The sequence below is a fragment of the Euwallacea fornicatus genome, chromosome 3 (assembly GCF_040115645.1).
Source record: "Euwallacea fornicatus isolate EFF26 chromosome 3, ASM4011564v1, whole genome shotgun sequence".
Taxonomy (NCBI): domain Eukaryota; kingdom Metazoa; phylum Arthropoda; class Insecta; order Coleoptera; family Curculionidae; genus Euwallacea; species Euwallacea fornicatus.
In genome coordinates this window covers 2,438,732-2,458,580 of record NC_089543.1, presented here as the reverse complement: position 1 = coordinate 2,458,580, position 19,849 = coordinate 2,438,732, and the positions used below count along the sequence as shown (strand labels likewise).

The following is a 19,849-nucleotide window of genomic DNA, read 5'->3' as shown; positions in this document are numbered from 1 at the left end:
TTCTGAAATTTCCTGGAGATCGTAATAGCTAACAGGGAGGAATAGACATAGTCCGCAATGGAATTAGCTGGTACTCAAGTAGTTCTATATGAACTGACTGGTTAATGCTTATTCTGGGACTAGTGAAAAATGAAAACGACTTTGCTCTAGTGATCTAAGCTGGAGTGCTTACAGTAGACTAGACTAAGTTCAATTGGATTCTGAAATTAAAACCGTTCTGGAAACTGTGTCCAGGGAAAACTACAAAATTATTTGTGTTTCGGAGAACGTAGATTGAAGAGACACATTAAATCTTCCGAGATCATTTGATTTGTTAAGTAGGTGAAATTGATCATGGTAGCAGGGTTGTAATACTTTTTTTTGTTCCTGAGATACAGTCTGATTAGCCTTTAAACAGGTGTATACAGGGCGTAACATAACATCGTCGAGATATTTTAGGGAACGACATTAATCTGTAAAACAATAAATATGTGCTAATGGATCCGTGGTGAAAAATACACCATTTTACAGGGGAGAAAAGTTTCACATGTGTTAAAGGATATTTTCAACAGTTTTCATAATTTTCTTTTCATTTGCATGTATTTTTGTTTTGATATTTTGATAGCTGACCCGGATAATTTTTTTTCTTACCTCCTTTACATTCTTAATTTGCATCAATAGATATTTTTGCAACTTATATGATAACGGTGATGGATACAAAAATAATGCAAGGGACCAAAAAGCTAAAAATTTAAAGAAGTAATTTAAAATGTGGTTTAAGAATTCATACAGGGCATCTCAAAACAGATATAAAGCATAAAATAGTGCATGCCCCAAAATAAATATAACTCCCTCTATATGACTAATGAAGATATTGAACAGTGAAGAAATGTACGAAATTTCAAAAATTCAAAACTTAAGGCATACGTGAAAAAAAATCGCAAAAATATGAGAAAAAGTAAAACACTGCCACTTTGTATACCGAAAATGGTACGTTTTTCACCGTGGGTCTTTTAGCATTTTTTTACTATTTTACATCGCTTCTGGAATTATTCCTATGATGTTATGTTACACCTTGTATAGAGTACCCTTAGGGGACCATCAAAAGATTTGTCGATATAGAAAACAACTTTCCACTGCCTTGATATCATATCTATTTTGAAAAACAAAATGTTAGCTCATTCACACTCCAATGTCGGGGATAATTGAGCACTGAAGCAAGCGATAAACGCGTGTTTTTGCCAAAAATTTCATGACTGATATAAAAATACAGTTATGTAAGTTATCACATGATTTTTCCGTGATTAATCGTGTGAAAACGGGAAATTTTAATGATGGGAGTGCGTCGACACGTCGTGACGGCATCTGAGTTGTTTCTTTAGTGGGGCAAGGGGCTGAAATCTACTCATCAATTACTACGAGATCAAGTTTGATCATTAGATCTAGTACAAATTATTAATGTATATTTGATCTGACTAGACCAGGAAAAAAGGGTCCGTGCAAGACTCAATCTGGAAACCTTCTCGTTTCTCTCTTCCTTAACTAAAGAACGAGGAATGTCTTACAGTCATACTGTAAATTTTTTTTTCCAGAAATAAAACCTATTATCCAGGAATGACGTAATTTTTCTGGATTTCTATAGGTTTGGACCGGCAAGTGTCAAATTAACCAAAATAAACTTTCAGGAAAAATACCAGCAATAGGTATTTTTGGCCTTTGCAAATACTGAATTTTGCCAGTTGGTTGATTACGAAACGCATTGGAGGTGAATGGAGCAGTAATACAAATTTTCCTTAATATTACGATCAATTGATTTTCTTGTGTTTCACGTATGTGGAAAGATTCATGTTCCGCCTTGCTAATAATGTTTATCAATATCCAAGATAGAATATCCGAAGAGAGATTTTGAACTAAATTTTTTTCTTCGCTTCTTATCTCTCTTTAAACATTCTTCAGAAATATATTTATTTTTACCTCCAAACTTACCTTAAACAATATTTGGAAACCAAGTTGAATTGGGCCTAGTTCTGCATAGTTTACGTACTACCTATAAAGCAATATTTCGAAGCAATAAACCATTTGTGCAAAAATGACCGTTCCCGTAGACGCCCCTACCTGCACCATTGTTAAGTAAGTTACTTTTAAATTTTCCTGAATTTTGCCTTTTAAACAGGCTAATAAAATCAGAGGCATGGACAAGCTTAATATTTAGCTTCTGCAAATGAGGGTTGATATGCTGGGGGTGGCTTAGTAACGAATTTACTTAAAGTGGGGAGTAAAATGCGGTAACGTTGTATACATATATACAAGATTTTTCATTAACCATGGGACAACCGAAAGCTGGAGATACTTTATGTGAAATTGTGCCGATTATAGAAAATATGCCTCATTCGAAAGTTGATATTTTCGGACATACAGGGTTTGAAAAGTTAAAATTTTAACTAATTTTTTATCTTGTATGTTTAACATGAAATTTTATACAAAATCTGAAACAGCATTCATTTTTCCATTATTTAGATTTTATTTCAATACCACGCTCTGTTTTCAAAAACAATCTATTTAACGAACACTATGTTTAAATTTGATAATACCAGAATTAAAAGCGAAACAAACCAAGTGAACTTTCATTTCTTAGAATAAATAATTCATCTTAAAAAATATAATTTTGCAAGTTGTCAAGGGTCTAACCCCAATATTTAAAAAAAAATAACAAAAAAAATTAATTGAAATTTTAACTTTCAGCACCTTGTAATTATCCGAAACTTTCAGCTTTTGAATAAGGCATATTTTCTCCAATTGTCACCATTTAACGTATAGATCTCTAACTTTTGGTTTGTTCTATTCTTAATGAATCAACCTGTATAGGCTTTAAAAACGCGATTGCGTTAGCTTTTAGGTGCATAAAAATATGAATTTATGAAATAAATTTTTAAACAAAAACACATTTATATTAGCAGACGACTCTCAGCTTCATAAAACACTCAATTAGTCAATAAGTTAGCACGTATATGTTTGCATGAATCTCCATATCAAATATTAATAACATTAATAATTCTTTTCTCCGCCTTGTCATGTGATGATGGCCTTGAACAGTACACCTTTCTTACATCCTTGTTAAGCAAATTCAAAAAGAAAGCAAAGATGAGTGGTACTCGACGGTTCTTATGAATCATCAACAACGGCTTGCATAGAAACACAAGAACGGGTTGCTATATGACCTAGCTGGTTCTTCTTACCAGTTTTGAAGTGGTGGGCCTGTGACTACCTTCTCATGACTGTATTGTTTCTTTATGCTCTAATAATATTTTTACAATTCAATAAATTGAAGATCTAACGTAGTAATGTGAATACCTCTCCTAAGAGTGTGACCGGTGTTACGTGTATTAGATCAGGTGCTACTTTTGTATTTATAGGCATTTTTGGTGGTACTGTTGATTAGGTAGGTTCGTTTGAGTGTTATGTGTGTATCGGGGATTTGGTAGCCCTCGAGTTTTTAGTATTATGGCATTAGAGTTAGTAATAAAATAATGACAAGAAAACTAACAGAGCCGTCTCGGGATAAATCATTTTCAAACAAAGTTACCACCGCCACCGCTATTAAATAGCCAAATGTCGGGGAATCCCCTTTTAGACTGGGGAACCTTCTTAGAATTGAAAATGGAAAAGCGAGGGGAGAAAATGGGCAGTCGAGATATAGAAGGGTAAAGGTGCGGTCGAGTAGTAGCAAATTCGTTGACTTGTCTTTCTATGTTTTGTTGTTAAATTAACTTTTGTAAACTATGGAGAAAGTTCTCAATATTATTGCGGCATGTGTGTAAGCGTATGAATCATTTTGTGTGTTTAAATGAATTGTTGTGAGAAATTATAAGTACCATTTTGTCTACATGCATTGATAGAGGTGTCTACACAGGAAACGCATGCTATTTTACTATTAATCCACTCAAAAATCACATTTATGTAACTTGAAGATTTTCTTATCATCATTAATAATTTACTTGTTGACCTAACTTTTTCTTTATCCGTTAATGATCAAATTTGCTACCACTGACAACCTCGGCAATCTTGTAATGTTGGAAACGTAAAACATTAAAATGTTCCTGTAGAATGTTTCGTCCAACACCTGTTTTATCAGAAGCTAATTTTAATACAAAGCCCATAGTCGAGGAAATTTGCCAATTTAAACACTGCTGTTTAACGTGAGAGTTAATTATTTTTTGTGCCAAAACAATGGCTCAATATTAATATGAGGTAATAATAATGTTTAATCAAATCTGCCTAATTTTTGGAGAGAAATTCAAAACTTTCCAGAAAAAGGTATTTTTTCATGGTTCAGGCAATTTTGCGCGTGATTATTCAAGGTAGTTCATAAACAGAAAATAAAACGTTAATGTACGACTTTGACTTCAGTATGAGTTATGTGCAAAGCGTTATCACATAATCTAAATTTACAAACCTTTTTGGCTGGCCTCCCGATTTACAGCCTTGGCATTCAAAATTCTGTATTTTAGAAATCGAATTTAGTGAATTTACTTTGAGGATGTGCTAAAAAAGTATGAAAGCGAGTTACTATAATTTGTTCCAACTCTGTGGGCGCTTCTACCTTTACGTTTTTGAAATATCTGGCAATATCAATTGCGCTTTTCATTTGCTGAATGAGTAAATGTCTGAAAATTCTGGTTTCAATTGTGAATAAAAAATACAAAGAGTCTTTGTAAACTGGTAAAAAGTGACGTCATTTTATCAAATCCCTGTGAATATTTAAAATTTCAAAGCATACTTCGAACGAGCATTAAATAAAGAAATGTGTGCCCCATTTTTCATCTGATTTGCCCCTTAATTGTTTTTCCTTTCTACATCCGTACTTGTGAAATCCACTTTTAAGTCTTGAATTTTTTTAATAACTCCTTAGAATTTCGAAATCAATAAATAAAATTAAATTGAAAACGTTTAGTTGCTGCCGCTGAGAAGGTTTTGTATTGGTGTTTAGTACGAAAGATTCGTACTCTGTAGCTCTTATAATCTTCGAGATACTCAGTTTTTACCCACTTTTCTGCCACATTTTAAATATTTATATATTCCTACGATCAAATAAAAGCATTAAGGGCTTAGAAAAGATAAAATATATGCAAAAAAATATGTCAAAAACTGCCCCATTGTTTTGAAACCTATATATTATTCAATGCTTCTTATTCTGAATCACATCGTGAACGACTTTACAATTCCACCCAAAAACAAGTATTATATAATTGATCAACATAATTTTAAAATTGTTCAAATAATTCACGACACTAATTCAAGTAAAATGCGTATTCCATCACGTATCAACTTTAATTACACCCAATTTTGCAAGCTAAAGTTTAATTAAATTAAACAATGGTCTGAGTCAAATAATTGTTTAATTTTTACTGTGAAATAAATTAATCTTTCCTAAATAAATTAAACGTTAGACGTGCATTGTTGATTTCAAATTGCTCCTTGGCACACAGTCAATGCCTCAGGTTGTAGATTTGGAATTGCAACTCCAATTTGTTGATGGCAGAAACAAGTTTAAGGGCCGTGTACACTGCCACGAGCTCTTGAGCTGGCCTAAATGCTTTAATGAAGTCCCCTTATCAGTAATAACGCAACGTTACGAATGACTCAAATCACAAGTTCAGGTAAAACCAGTCAAGTTTCAATAATTATGTTGTAATGTGTTGTTTATCTGGTATTTACTAATCAAATCGATAACATTAACCTGTTGAAATCTTTGCATGGAAACAAGATTCAGGAATATCTAATTTTAAAATGTATCGAAAACTTGGCTAGATCTCGAAAATAACAACGAGTGATCATTACATATCGTAAAACTGAGATATTATAACACACGTTAGATAACTTCCTGTTATTATATGGCAAAGTTTTTGGTTTAATTAGCTTTTTGTTAAAATGTGTTAAAACTGTTCCGAGTAGTTTTTCCTAGAAGCTTTATCATTAAGTATTAGAAGACTGGGCGTAGAAAGCCGTTGGGCGCAATTTACTGGTGCCCGCTTGGATTTCTTTACTGACCTAGGTCAGTTCCGTGACATGCAATCCATCTCCTTAAATGCAACTGCCGTCTCTGTACTGCTATTTTTTCATTAATGACTACTACATATTTGCATTTTTATAGTTGCCTATTTCAGTGGGTTTCGTTGGATTTCACACGAACTAAACCAACTCCTAATGCATTTTACATTAGTCCATAATCAGCCCAAATATCCCTCGAGCTGGAGATATGAATTTGAAACTCAATGTAATATTGAATAACCATTATTACTAAGGCTTTAACTTAATATAGTTATATAATAAATCGCTTTGCAGACTTGGCCAGGATCCAACAATCAATAGGTATGATGGAGGGGTATTTTGTGCTTCATTACCACCATCGACCTATTTTTCTGCCTGTAATACCCAAATTGGGACTGGGGCATCCTGTGCAGGTGTCCTAAGCGTTCCTGCAAAGTAGTTCTCCTTAATTTTTTTCACAATATTTGTTATAAAAATTTCTTTTTGCTTCATGTAGTACATTAACATTTTACCTTTTCTGATATACAAGATATCGGGAAATTATGTCCAAATATTTTGTGACAGCATTTTAAGGATTAAAATAATTAAACGAAATCTTACAAACATACCCAAAAAATTGCTTCTTGTAAGGCATTAAAATCCTTTAAAGGGGGAACTCAGAAGATGGTTTTTTTCATCGTTTTCGAAACAATGTGCGTTAAAATTATGAAATTCGGTTAGATAAGTTAGAATGAGAATATTTTTTTAATTATTAATTGCAGATTTTAATCAAGAGCGTTACATACAGGGAGTCTCCAACATAAATGTTCTTCAAACTTTTTTATGGCATTTCTTAATTTTTCAAATCGAATTACCGATTCGCAATAATTTTTTAGTGAGAGGAACGAAAGATTTTATTTCATTTTGTTAGAATAGACCGTTGTTCAGAAAAATGAGTTTTTATAAACCAATGCCCGATTACATGACTATCGAAATCTGCGAAAAAAAGAATTAGAGGACGCATTGAGATGAACTGAGGCCATTTTCAACATTTGCTGAGAATAATTTATAAATTCTTAATCACACTAGTCTTGTTATTGCTGGTTAATAAAAAAATCTATTGCAAGTATGCTTGGTATGTTTATCCAGATGCATTTAGATATCCATGTAATCCTGTATCGGTTTATAAAAACTTATTGCTTTTACCTTAACGAGATAAAATAAGAAGACCTCTTTTACTTAAAAATATTTATGATTTAGTAATTTGATTTAAAAAATTAAAAAATGTCATAAACAAAAATTTGGGGCAACATTTACGTAGAAGACTAATTCATGTGGCACCCTTGATTAAAACCTGCAATTAATAACACAAAAAAGTGTTCCCATTCTAACTTATCTAACCGAATTTTGCAATTTTAGTGCAAATCGTTTCGAAAATATTGCGAAAAAACCATCCTCAGAGTTCCTCTTTTGAGAATGTTTAACGCCTTCAAGAAGCTATTTTTGGGGAATGTTTATTGGAACTTTTTTTTTATTGTTTTAATTTCTACGATCACCTCTCAAAATATTTCGACGTTATTTCCGGACACTCTATATATCTATCAATTATCACAGATGTAAAAAAATTCGACTTGTTGAAAGAAGATTCTAATTTTAAATTAAAAATTGTGTAACGACTTAGGGGGAACCATTTTGAAGCATCGCGCCAATTTCTTTCACCCCGATTTAACTAGCTATAGTCAGATTTTAAAATGAAACTTATGCAACTGCGCCTCAAAGAAAGCCTTAGCTTTTCATGTTTCAGGGTTGAAAAGTTAAAACACTAAATTCGAAAATTTACAATGCAAATCGCAATGATTCTAAAAAAATCGCTGATTAAAGTATATAAATCTCTAGAAATAAAAACATTGATTCGCGGATAAATCATTGCAAAATTTGTTATTAGCAACAATAACCGACGGTAAGGTAATGAATTTCGGAATCCCGGGCATGTCGACAAAGGCTCCCAAATCCTGGGAACCTGCAAAAAGTAAAAATAATCTCTTCAGTTGCACCCATCGACCAGAAAAAATCTAAACCATTTAAATTTTCGAATGGAATACGTAAATTTTGTCGATTGGTTAAATGCACCTTACGTCATAGGGTAGAGTGGGGTTACACCAGGAGCTCATCTACACAGAGTTTTCCTATTCAGAGTCATAGTAGGTTCAATCCTGGTGGCGTGTGTTTCGGATATAGTTCGAAAGGAACAATATAAGGTACGGAGTGTTTGCTATTACAGTTGTTCAGGCTTATTCAGTCTATTCGTAATTTGCTTCCGTGACAAACATGAATGATGCTTTTAATATATTTTGTCGCATTTTGTCATCTCCGAAGCAATCATTTTCTTGCACATAATGCTAGCTTAAAATGCTAATTCCTGCAGCAAATTTATGTTGAAACGCTTTAATTCATTACTGCGGATTTTAAATACGTAATCAATTTGAATTTGTCTTTAATTACGGATTTTTCGAGAAAACTGCTTGAGGTAGCAATAAAGTTTTGAGCTCATCTTTCCGTATTATTGCCCAAAGAATTATTCCCACAACCGCTCTTATCATATGCTAAATTGGCAGGCGTTTTCGGAACGCGCCACACCGAAAGTTTGAACATGGAAAATCGAATATCCCTTACGTAACTTTGAGTCGGTGTGAGTAAACTGCGCCAACTGTTCGTGGGGGCGGCCAATTGCTGCAACAACCTTAATATCTAACTCAATTATTCAATAAAACTTTATCATAAAGAGTGAATCACGAGCACTTCCTTCGAGTTGTCCATTAAAAATCCTAGACATGTTCCGTCTGTTTAGGCAGCCATTACTAATTACGTTCGAGAGTCTGTTGTTGGCCAACGCAATCAGGTTTTTTATCAAAGGTAAAACTCAATAGGCAAGTGCTACGTGACTGCGCTCAAGCCGCTATCAAATGAAATAATCAACGATGCGATCTCGAGAATGTTTAGTCACAAAATTGCCACAATTGCATAAATGATGTGGACGCATGTTAGTGCGAAAGTGATGATGTTTCAAATCGTAATTTCCAATTAAAGTATCGAATTGCGGTTACGTTCCTGGAAGACTGGGAACCCATAACTTTTCGCTATAAATTGCCGCCATCTAAGTTGCATTCAGCCATAAAAAAGTTGCCAAAGATAACGGGAGAATGGGTTAATGACACTGATTCTCAGCCTACTGCATCGGAAGTGTTTAACTGTTTGAGCCTTAATTGAATGCATCCAACTATCAACCCCAGTTTGATGATTAAGGAAAAAAGCTTATTAGATTCTGAACCGTGGTTGTGTGTCATTGCATGCCAAATGGCCCATTAGGGACATCTATTACGGTATTAACCATTGCATTCATGCATTAATTTTCATTAATGTCGACTTTAGTATATGTAACCAAACATTACATACAAATCAAATATCGAAGATATCCCAACATCACACCCCGACTAGCGCCATCTATTTTTAATTCGATCAAGTTTATAATTTTCGAAATTGGAGTACCGACGTTTTTTTTTTAATTTCTTACTAAAAGCCTTAATGGCAATTAAAAAGTGTTTTTCCAAAGGATATTTTTGGACTCTCGTTCTAATCTAAACTCATGAGGACACTTTGGAATGTTTTAACATTGAATCTTCAATAGAATTTATTAAGCTCTTGATGTATTGTGCAAGTTTTCAAATTTTCAGCATTTGCCAGGGAATTTTGGCGAATACGAATTTTGGGAAGGTCAAAAAAAATTTTCAACACTGCTAGGTGTCTCGACGATTTTTTTAAGTCGTCGAGGAAATCTTGGATGTAACTTTTTTATTAGTTGTTAAGATTTCCTTGAGGATTTTTTGATATTCAGAGATTCTCTATAATTTTGAGTTGTTAAATGTATTAATATTATTATAAGTCATCTAGAAATAAAAGGCAAACTGTGAATTTAGCTGGTTGAGACTTATTTCTTTCAGGAAATATGGAAACATTTTCATGTTTATTCTTTTTACATATTTTTTAGTATTAACTTAAAGTACGAAATTGTACAGGATATTTTCTATTTTTTGGAAAATTTTATTTCATTAAAAATTTAACAGTAGCTTTGTTACATTTAGTTTTTATTAATTTATCTTTATCCAAAGTAATTAAACCTAGCATGGGGTTTTACTTAGCAAACTTTAAATTTGCCTGGTTAAGTAATTTTGCTCCAATTTGACTAACTCTGCTCTCTGACACTTCCCGAATTCTCAAGTTGTACAGGCTTATGAGTAATTTTCCTTACATTAACTGAATTTATTTTCATACTGTATTATGAGGTAAACAATAATGATGTTTGGTGTTTTTCTAAACCGAGTTTACGTTACCGCACGTTGAAAATTCATTAATTGGTTTTTCAATTATTCATCTATCAGTTTTGGTGCTGGTCGGTGGGTAGGACAATGTTTCAAAGATTCCTCAAATTTGTTAGGTACGTACTACGTTGCTAATTAAATTTCAAATTTACATTTCTAAAATAAACCAGAATATTTGATTTGTTTATCACATAAAGGTTCATCATAAAATGGCATTCTTTTAGATTTACACAACATAAATGTTCTCCACTATTACTGGCTAATTAGTCACCGGAATTAGTCAGAAGCTTACTTCACTATGTAGCTCAATGTCGAACGTGGAGACGCTAATAATTCACATCCTGTAGGGGCATCAACGAGTTCGAATATCGGAATAGCTATTTGACGAACTGCAATAGATAAAAAATATTCTTGGCATGTATTGGCACCTTTTATCAAATTATGCATTCAGGCTGAGTTCCAAGTGAGCATTCGTTTTCAGTCTTTCGAGTTCAAAAGTTGCACAAAGTTTTGCAAATGCCTCTTAAAGGGATATCAATCGATCCAAATATTCAAATTTATGTAAATTCGTATGTTTATTAGAATCTACAAATTTTTAAATTCTACTTTTAGTTGCCTTGGAAGACTTTTCTTTAAAGGATCCTGTTGAAATTTCTCGGTAAAATAATCATTTTTAGAATTAGAACTTATTTGTACTCAACTAAAGAGGCATATAAATTCATTCGTTATGTACTTTTTCGTAAGAGTCCGTGAGAAAATATTTTCAACGCAATCCGATCGAGTACAAAATTCTTTATTCAACGAGCCATTTTGAAAAAATTTGTTAGCTGAAAAGTGCCCTTTTCTAGGGAAAATAGGTTATTGGTGAAAAATCTTTCATGCTTAAAATATGGATAATTAAATTTTGTTCAAAAATTAAAGCACGAAATTGTATCTATACATTCCTGATCAGTAGCAATTTTATGGAAGGCGAGGTTGGACGGCGGACTTTCGTTGTCGCAGATTTCGCTTAGGGCCGGAGGGTTGTGATTAAAAATTTCGCCCAAGTCGCCAAATTTGCCAAGGTCGTTCGCTCTTGTTCCTGATATAGGAATGCCAAAATTAGATTGATGTATTGGAAAAAAAATTGTTGCAATTTTTGTAATATAAACAATATAACCAGTTCATGATATTGGCTACGTGTGACCTAATCGACTTTAACAAAACATGAAATTTTTTCCTTTTTCTTGCTTCTGACTGCATACCTACTAATTCCAAAAAATTCTCCTGCCTACAGTACTTACAACTAACAAACACATCATAAACCTATTAGAAAACTTGAAGTATGAGTCAGAATGTGAACGTGTGAAAGATGTTAACGACTAGTTACTAAATAAAAGCGTAAACATTGTAAAATTAGTGTTGATTCCATCTAATTAGGTACTATAAAAGTAGGGATGGATCGTTTCTAGTTAGTACTTAGTGCAAGCTAATGGTTAATTCACATAGACAATCTAATACTTAAAACTTTTGCTAAGTAGGTAACAGTGAAATGTGGTTAATCATGTCATATTTTATTTCTTGTGGAAATTTTCTTCCTCGAGCCGACTGAAGATTAATTGGTTTTATGTCGTCGATTGAACTTAAAAAGAACCGAAAACCAAACAATTAAGGCCTACTTTATGGATTACACTCTGCAGGTGTCTTCAGCAAAATGATAAAACAAATATGCTATTCAGAAATAAAAATTATAAAATTATTTCTATTGTAGAATCCGCGGTAAGCTTTATATGTGGGTACGAATACAAAGTCGAGTGGATGGTGTTCCCGTCTCTTTGGTGTGTGCCGCCTAAGAGGGCCGACAAAGGGTATGACCGACGTCGGTACCTTTTATATCTAAATAATTCCTCATTGAACTGCGAGGAAATTTGTTGTCCTTCTAAGTTTGCGTGTATCATTTAAAAGAAGTTACCATATTGTTGATGCTTTCTAATGTGGATAGGAAAAATTATAGTTTTTACTCCAGGGTGAATCGCCTTTCAGGCCCAGGTTTAGTCATTTATTGAAGTAAACTGTGGTTATGCAATACCGGTTTTTTTAATTTGAGATCACTGTCTGGTTGTGTTTGTCTGCTGCAAGATTTTGCGCCTTGTATAAAAAAATTCACAAAATGTTGCAGGTAATCCATCCCCAAGGCATTCCTTTTTAACCTGCCAGTCGCTTCAAGTTGTTACCAATTAAAGATATCAGTAAAGAAAATACATTTTCTAAATTTGATGTTTTTATGTTTCGACATTGCTGAAGCACAAAATATTTTTTCAATTTTCTTCAGACATTTTCTGAGTCCAATATCTCAATAATCATATGCATAAGAATTCTTATTTGAAAAATTGACTTGTTTTGCGGTTCTCGACGCATTCAAGTCTTGCGAATCACCCTATATATTTGAAAACAGAAATATATGCTGTTTCTATATAGTATATATATCAATATATTATATACAGTGTCTCTCAGTAAAAAAGTTAACTCTCATAAAATTTTGCATTTCCGAGTTTAATTATTTTATTTTAACTTGACTTTTAGCAAGATCTGATATGCATTAATATTTGACTACCTAAAAATGAGAAGGCCGCGCCACCAGAAAGCTTTTTTCGAAAATAATATTATTTTTGAAACAGCTGTAAACCGAGGTAGAGAGAGCATTTGGTGCATCCTATTTATAATGTTTTAAAAATAGACATACAAAAAACACACTATTATGCAGTCAGAGGGAAATAATTCAGTACATTAACGTGAGTTTATCTTTGTATTTATACGCCTATACACAATGAGCATCCTAACAAAATTTCAAATAATGCTTCTACAAATTTCTTATTTCTTCCATATTTAATTTTCCTTTTGTAATTTTAATGTAATTCTACGTATAAATATAATTCCTTTCAGTGGCTTCCCCCCAATGAGTTATCATACTGCAGCTTGCACTTAACCCCTATTGATTTATTTAGCTATTTGCAACATGAAACAATCACCAACTCATGTAGGGTGGCTTTTGCCCCTGCATCGATCATGCTTTTGCATTCATTTTATAATTGCAAATACCGATTTTGAGTGCTGTTGGGGCCCTAAAAGTGGGGTGTGACGCGTTATACTTTCCCAATAACTAAGCCTATTAAACATTTTTATTGCAGCTTTATCAGTCTTTCTGCATAACTTAGTATCAAACATGTACAAGTAAGATGTGAAAGTATTGGTATCACGTCAGTGATCATCACAACAAAAACCCTTAAATCAGCTAATGCTGGCAATAAAAATGTTATAAGAGCATTACTGCACCTTAATATGCTTATTAGGTATGCGATGTGGAGGTTATTATTTACCAGCTTTATTACGTCTGGCATATACATAGATCTATGTATAGATGATAATCATTTTAAAGGAAATTTTGTTGTTTTGTACGTTTTTGTATTTTTGATATTTTTTTTTGATTTCATGATTACTTTTAATTTATAAAAAAAAATCTCTAGCTTTAGATGTATATTTGAAATTTTTTAGAGTTTTTCGAAATTTTACGTGTTTCGAAACTATGTTGACGGATGCTACTTCATGATTCCACAAAAATACCTTTTTTAAAATGACTCCACCCAACCGAGAATTTTACCACCTTAACACATTTTTTGATATACTCAAAATTCTCAAAAAGTATTTCGCCGTTGATACTTCACTTAGGTGCCAATTTTCAAAATCAAAAATACCTCTATTCCAGTGACGTCACTCGGCGTATTTAGTCAATTTAACATTATTGTCGAAATATAAAAAATATCTAAATTTTCAATTCATTTCTCGAAATATCGGAAAAAATAGCTGTTTTATATTGAAGTTCCTAAGAGAATAATTTGTGTAGTTAAAGCAACATTTGTAGTTTTGAAAGTTGTTAGAGGTGACCTGAAAACTTCTCGGTCCGTTTAGATCAATTCCTTTGAAAAGTATCTAAATAAATTATTGTGTAAGCAATCAAATCACCCTGGGGGTAGGTCAATTTGCATGGAATCGTAGTATAATTCATTTATTAACTCGTCGCCCATGTTCTCTCTAGTTCACAAGTTGGCGAAACGCTAAAATTAACTTAAATTGACAACTTTGCGTGTTGAGGTGTCAAATTAAAGCATGGTTCGACTTAAGCTGGGCTTGTAGATATATGGTGAATATGGTTGTGAATAAAACAACTAATTCTGGTTAGTAATTAAGCAGAGAGCTAAATAATTGTAAAATGTTTCATCGATGAGACCGAAAAAATCTTTGTGAATGCTTTAAAGTCTGATTTAGTTACTTCCGTAGTCCTCTAGCTTTAGTGGTTTGGTAAAAAACTGCTGCAAATGGGGGTTAACATTATTACCCCGACATAGCCCAGAATTTCCGTATTTACCTGTGTTATACTGCGTATAGAGAATATTGGTCTAATACTTAGAAAACAATAAAGTAATTAGCGGAGATTTAATCAATTTGACAAAAAATGATTATAAATGCGTATTATATAACCAAAGACCGATTTACTTAATACTGATAGGGTTGAACTTAATCCGTGCCAAAATTAGAAGATATGATTTAACACTCCTCAATAAAACCCATTTTTTAAAGATAAGGAGAAATCCTTTTAAATATTTAAATAATTCGAGGTGTTAGATGTTATCTTACGTTATCTTATACCAATTAAAATTTTCGCTTATGCGCATGAAAACTAAATCGAAAATACTAAAAAGGTTGTTCAGAAAGTTTACACAACATTTGTTTAGTGGCTGTGGTATGCGGTCAGACTGAAAAGTACTTGATTATCATTCGTTTAATTGATTCACTCGAAGACAACCCCTGGCAATAAGGGGGATAGTGTAGTGTGAGGGCCTGTGCTTATAGGGGTGGCAAACTCGGGAAAATTCGGGACAGTTGTCAATAAAGGAGCTTTGCCATTGGTCGACGACACGCGCCGAAAATGCGTCTATCGATTTCTATAAAACTGCGCCCTGTTTGCGAAAGTTCGATTTAGTCAAACGAAAGTCGGGTTCAAGAGGTGGCGGGGTGTTTTTTAACCCTTACGCCTTAGGTTTAAGGGCGTCGTCACAATCCCATGAAGGATAGTTTTTCCATCCATTTAGTTATAGTGTCCCTTCAGTGTTTTTCATATAGCTAGTTAGATTTTTTATTCGAAATGGGAGGGTGCGCTTCGAAGGAAAATACCGCTAAAGAGCAAAAAAAAGAGGATGAAACCGGGTTTGTACAATTCCTGTTGATGTCTGATGCATGGGTCAATAGCACGATGTCCATGGGACGCGCCTGGAATTATGTGGAAGCTTCTCTATGTGTTGTGTTACCTGTCTCTTGGCTATCTATCTTAAGTATGCATCTTGATTGCTTTTCCTGGTATTATCAGAGGTTCGACCGGTCCCGGCCGGCTTATCGTTCCTATAACCACATATTTTCCTTTCCGGCAAAATCCGTTATAAATGGCATGATTTTTACTTTTTTTCATTTAATTTTAAATTTTTCATGTGAAATAACATCACTTTTCGCGACTTTCCTTTACGCACACAGTGGCGTAACTACCGTGGTGTTCGTCGAATGCCACGCACCAGAATTTTCCAAAAGAACTTGACGTTTTTCGAAACACTTTTTGCATTAGATTTATGTTTTTATTCAAATATTCTTAGTGATTGTCCTTTTGTGTGGTTTGTGTGTGGTGTTTCTTTAATTTGAATTTTGTAATAGAGGAGAACATTTTTTTGCGGTTTCATGGAAAATATAAGAACAAATAAAATGCCTGTCCATGATCATTCCATTATCAATAAAATATTTTCCTTTATTTTATCGGAGACGAAAGAAGTATTAAAGTTCAAAGGGCGTTTCCATCACGAAAGTATTAAAAGCACAAGGTTTTCACTGCTCCAATGAAATATTCACGTAGCACTTCGCCTTTGAAACTTTGAAATATATTTATATATAAAAATTGATTCGTCATATTAAAAAAAACTGAAATAGTTAATTTATGCCGAAAAAAACCAACAGTCATTTGAACTATCGAGTATTTCACTGCAATTTATTCGAATTTGTGTACATTTTGGACATTTTAAAATTCCAAGTAGATGTACGTTTCATATAAAAGCCTTTCAGTGATTTATTCGAATATAGTTTGCAAAATATTATCGTGGATGTAAATGTGAAAAGCTCAACAACACGTCTTAATTTAAATGGAACATCCTGTATATTAGTGAATTTATATTCGAATATTATGAACACTTCACATATACATTTGAGAACGATTGTGAAATTTTTATACTTTCGAATATTTTATAATGTACCATTTTAATTATAAAAATTCTAGGAAAACCACGCATTCTGGGATGAGCAAAATTCCATATTTAAGCTCGAAATATTCATAAATTATGCCAAGGAAACTTAAGTACGTTTCGAATTAGGATGATAACACTTCTGATTTTTTAGTTAAATACACTGTTGAAAAGGATCTCAGAAACAAGCATATTTTTCGCTATAGTCTTTATGTAGTGAGAGTAATTGACTATAAAATTCTTGAATACCTCGTGTTATCACCACCAGCATTAAGATGTCAGGTCCAAACCGAAACTCAGATTCTTCCAAACATTGCCTTATTCTTCTAGACCCCAATGTTAACGTTCCTCCGCCCCAGTCAAAGGTAGAGCGTGATTTACTCTACACCTTTTTTTAGTGACCCGCATTGGTTGACGAGGGTGTAGACCAAATTCATGTCATGGGCTTGTAGCAATTTGATCTGAAATCGGCACACCGTATGTCTCGTGCATATTTCCAATGTAGATCTCTAGCTGTAACTATTCTTAAACGCCTAGCTTGAAGAACCAGAGAATGATCTTGCGTTGCTGTTATGAGTATACACTCAGTATGTTTTTCTACCACTTCTCCAGTTCCTTGGTATCGTGTCCACAATCGACTAATCACCTACCGAACAACATGAAGTATTGGCAATTTTTTTTTGTCACAAATTAACGATCCCAAGAACAGTCTTGTTCTCTTGATGATTTTGAGCAGTGTATTCTAGGTTCTGTAAGTAAGGTATAAGCTTCGAATACCCCCTATGAAGCTTTCAAACTGTCGTTCAGCACTATTAATCAATATAATTCTGTTCAAAGTACCGTTCATTTCTGAGCTGAAAGCGAATGTCATCTCAGTAAATGGTTCCGACTGAATTTAAAAAAAATGTTTTTAATTCAAAAGGTTAAAGAATTATATGTGGTATTTTGTGCTGTGCAAAAATAAGCGAGTTAAAAAATAAGAAAACTTTTGTTTAGAAAAGATTTAAAACTAGTAATAAATTGTTAAATTTGGGCTGTCATTCACACGGTGTTTTCTTTAAGTTATAAAGTATAGGACAAGTTATTTTAGAATTTAATAATCCATAAGAGTACTGAAACCGTTATAAATTTTAGTGTTACGATACATCTTTAACGAACTTACATGAGATTTACCGTAGTTAGTATTAATTAAACGGAACTATCGGCTCCTTCATTTCAGAAGCTTTTTCCTCGCCTTATTTGTCTAGATTTAATAGATTCTCCTTTATGTAAAGGGACTTTTCCATCTTTAAACTTAAAACCAAATTGAAAAGTCTCTGTTCATTTGCAGAAAAGACACAATGGTTGATGCCGCAGTTCTCGAGAAACTTGAAGCTGGCTTTAAGAAGCTTGAAGCTTCCGATTCTAAGTCCCTTTTGAAGAAGTATCTCACCAGGGAGGTCTTTGACGCTCTCAAAAACAAGAAAACTTCTTTTGGATCTACTCTTCTGGATTGCATCCAGTCAGGTAATAGACAGAGAATGAAGTCAAATTGTATAATTTAAGCTAAAAACACTTGAAACCTTGATTCTGTATATTTAGCTAAGATCTGTTTTGCTGGTTATTATCGCAGCCCTACTGGCGAAATTCCAATTCTTATTTATAGAGATTAATTGCTTAGGTTCAGATTTACCTAAAAATTTGTTTAAATTTTATAATATTTGTAGCAATTTCTTACTCAAGTTTCAAAATTATTATGTAATTTTTCCAGGTTATGAGAATCATGATTCCGGAATCGGTATCTATGCCCCCGATGCTGAAGCCTACACAGTATTCGCTGATCTCTTCGATCCCATCATCGAAGACTATCACAAAGGGTTTACCAAGGGCGACAAGCACCCCCCCAAAAACTGGGGTGATGTCAGTGTGTTTGGCAACCTCGATCCCAACAACGAATTCGTTGTTTCCACCCGTGTGAGGTGCGGTAGGTCTATGGAAGGATATCCTTTCAACCCCTGCTTGACCGAAGAGCAGTACAAGGAAATGGAACAGAAAGTGTCCAGCACTCTATCCGGACTTGAGGGCGAATTGAAAGGAACTTTCTATCCTTTGACTGGAATGAGCAAAGACGTTCAGCAGAAACTGATCGACGATCACTTCTTGTTCAAGGAAGGCGACAGATTCTTGCAGGCTGCCAACGCCTGCCGTTTCTGGCCTTCTGGACGTGGTATTTTCCACAACGAAAACAAAACATTCTTGGTCTGGTGTAATGAGGAAGATCATCTTCGTATCATTTCCATGCAAATGGGAGGTGACTTGGGACAAGTCTATCGTCGTCTGGTCACGGCTGTCAATGATATCGAGAAGCGTATCCCCTTTTCTCACAACGACAGGCTTGGGTTCCTCACTTTTTGCCCAACCAATTTAGGTACTACTGTTCGTGCTTCAGTACACATCAAGGTACCCAAGCTGGCCGCCAACAAAGCCAAACTTGAAGAAGTTGCTTCCAAGTACAACTTGCAAGTTCGTGGTACTCGCGGCGAGCACACCGAAGCTGAGGGTGGTATCTATGACATTTCCAACAAGAGGCGCATGGGTCTTACTGAATTCGAAGCTGTCAAGGAAATGTACGATGGTATTGCTGAACTGATCAAAATCGAAAAGGAATTGTAAACCCCGTACATTCGTGATCATTACGTATAAGCAATGATATGATAATTTTTTAGTACTTTTCATACGTTTATTGGTTGCCGTAGAAGCGGAGAATGCTTACTGCAATCGAAGCTTCTCAAATTAATAATTTAGCGTATTATTCGTCAAGCTTTCTAGATGACATTAATTCTCAAAAACGTTTTATTTTACAACTAATTTAATGTCACACATAGAAGGTGTACGTCTTGGTTTTCTTTTTGTTTGTAATGTAAAATATATAAGTATTATTTTAATTGCAAATTTATTTAAAAAAATGTCGTTTAATAAAAGACGTCCAGTATATATTTGTTCTTTCATTTCCAACAGAATTTCACATTTCGGTCAAACTGAGTGGCCTTAATAGAAATATTTTTTCACAACTATTGTGAGTTGTAAAAATGTAAATTTTAAATTTGATTCAAACTTCAATCGTAAGCACAATTCGGCATATCAATCTAGCACTTTGGGCTGATAACATTTCGG

At 33.8% G+C, this 19,849-nt stretch overlaps 1 protein-coding gene across 4 annotated transcripts; it reads left to right on the top strand.

Moving 5' to 3' along the window:
• The first annotated feature begins 1,968 nt into the window (after nucleotides 1-1,968).
• On the top strand, nucleotides 1,969-19,669 carry LOC136350745 (arginine kinase). Of its 4 annotated transcripts, none has more exons than XM_066302779.1 (3): nucleotides 1,969-2,109; nucleotides 18,027-18,202; nucleotides 18,447-19,669. In XM_066302779.1, the coding sequence occupies exons 1-3, from the start codon at nucleotides 2,069-2,071 to the stop codon at nucleotides 19,346-19,348; spliced, it is 1,119 nt and encodes a 372-aa protein (XP_066158876.1). In that variant the 5' UTR covers nucleotides 1,969-2,068; the 3' UTR covers nucleotides 19,349-19,669. The 4 variants fall into 4 exon arrangements, with proteins under 4 accessions (XP_066158876.1, XP_066158878.1, XP_066158877.1 ...); XM_066302781.1 differs by lacking the exon at nucleotides 1,969-2,109 and adding an exon at nucleotides 3,233-3,418; XM_066302780.1 differs by lacking the exon at nucleotides 1,969-2,109 and adding an exon at nucleotides 8,117-8,264.
• The last annotated feature ends 180 nt before the right edge of the window (nucleotides 19,670-19,849 follow it).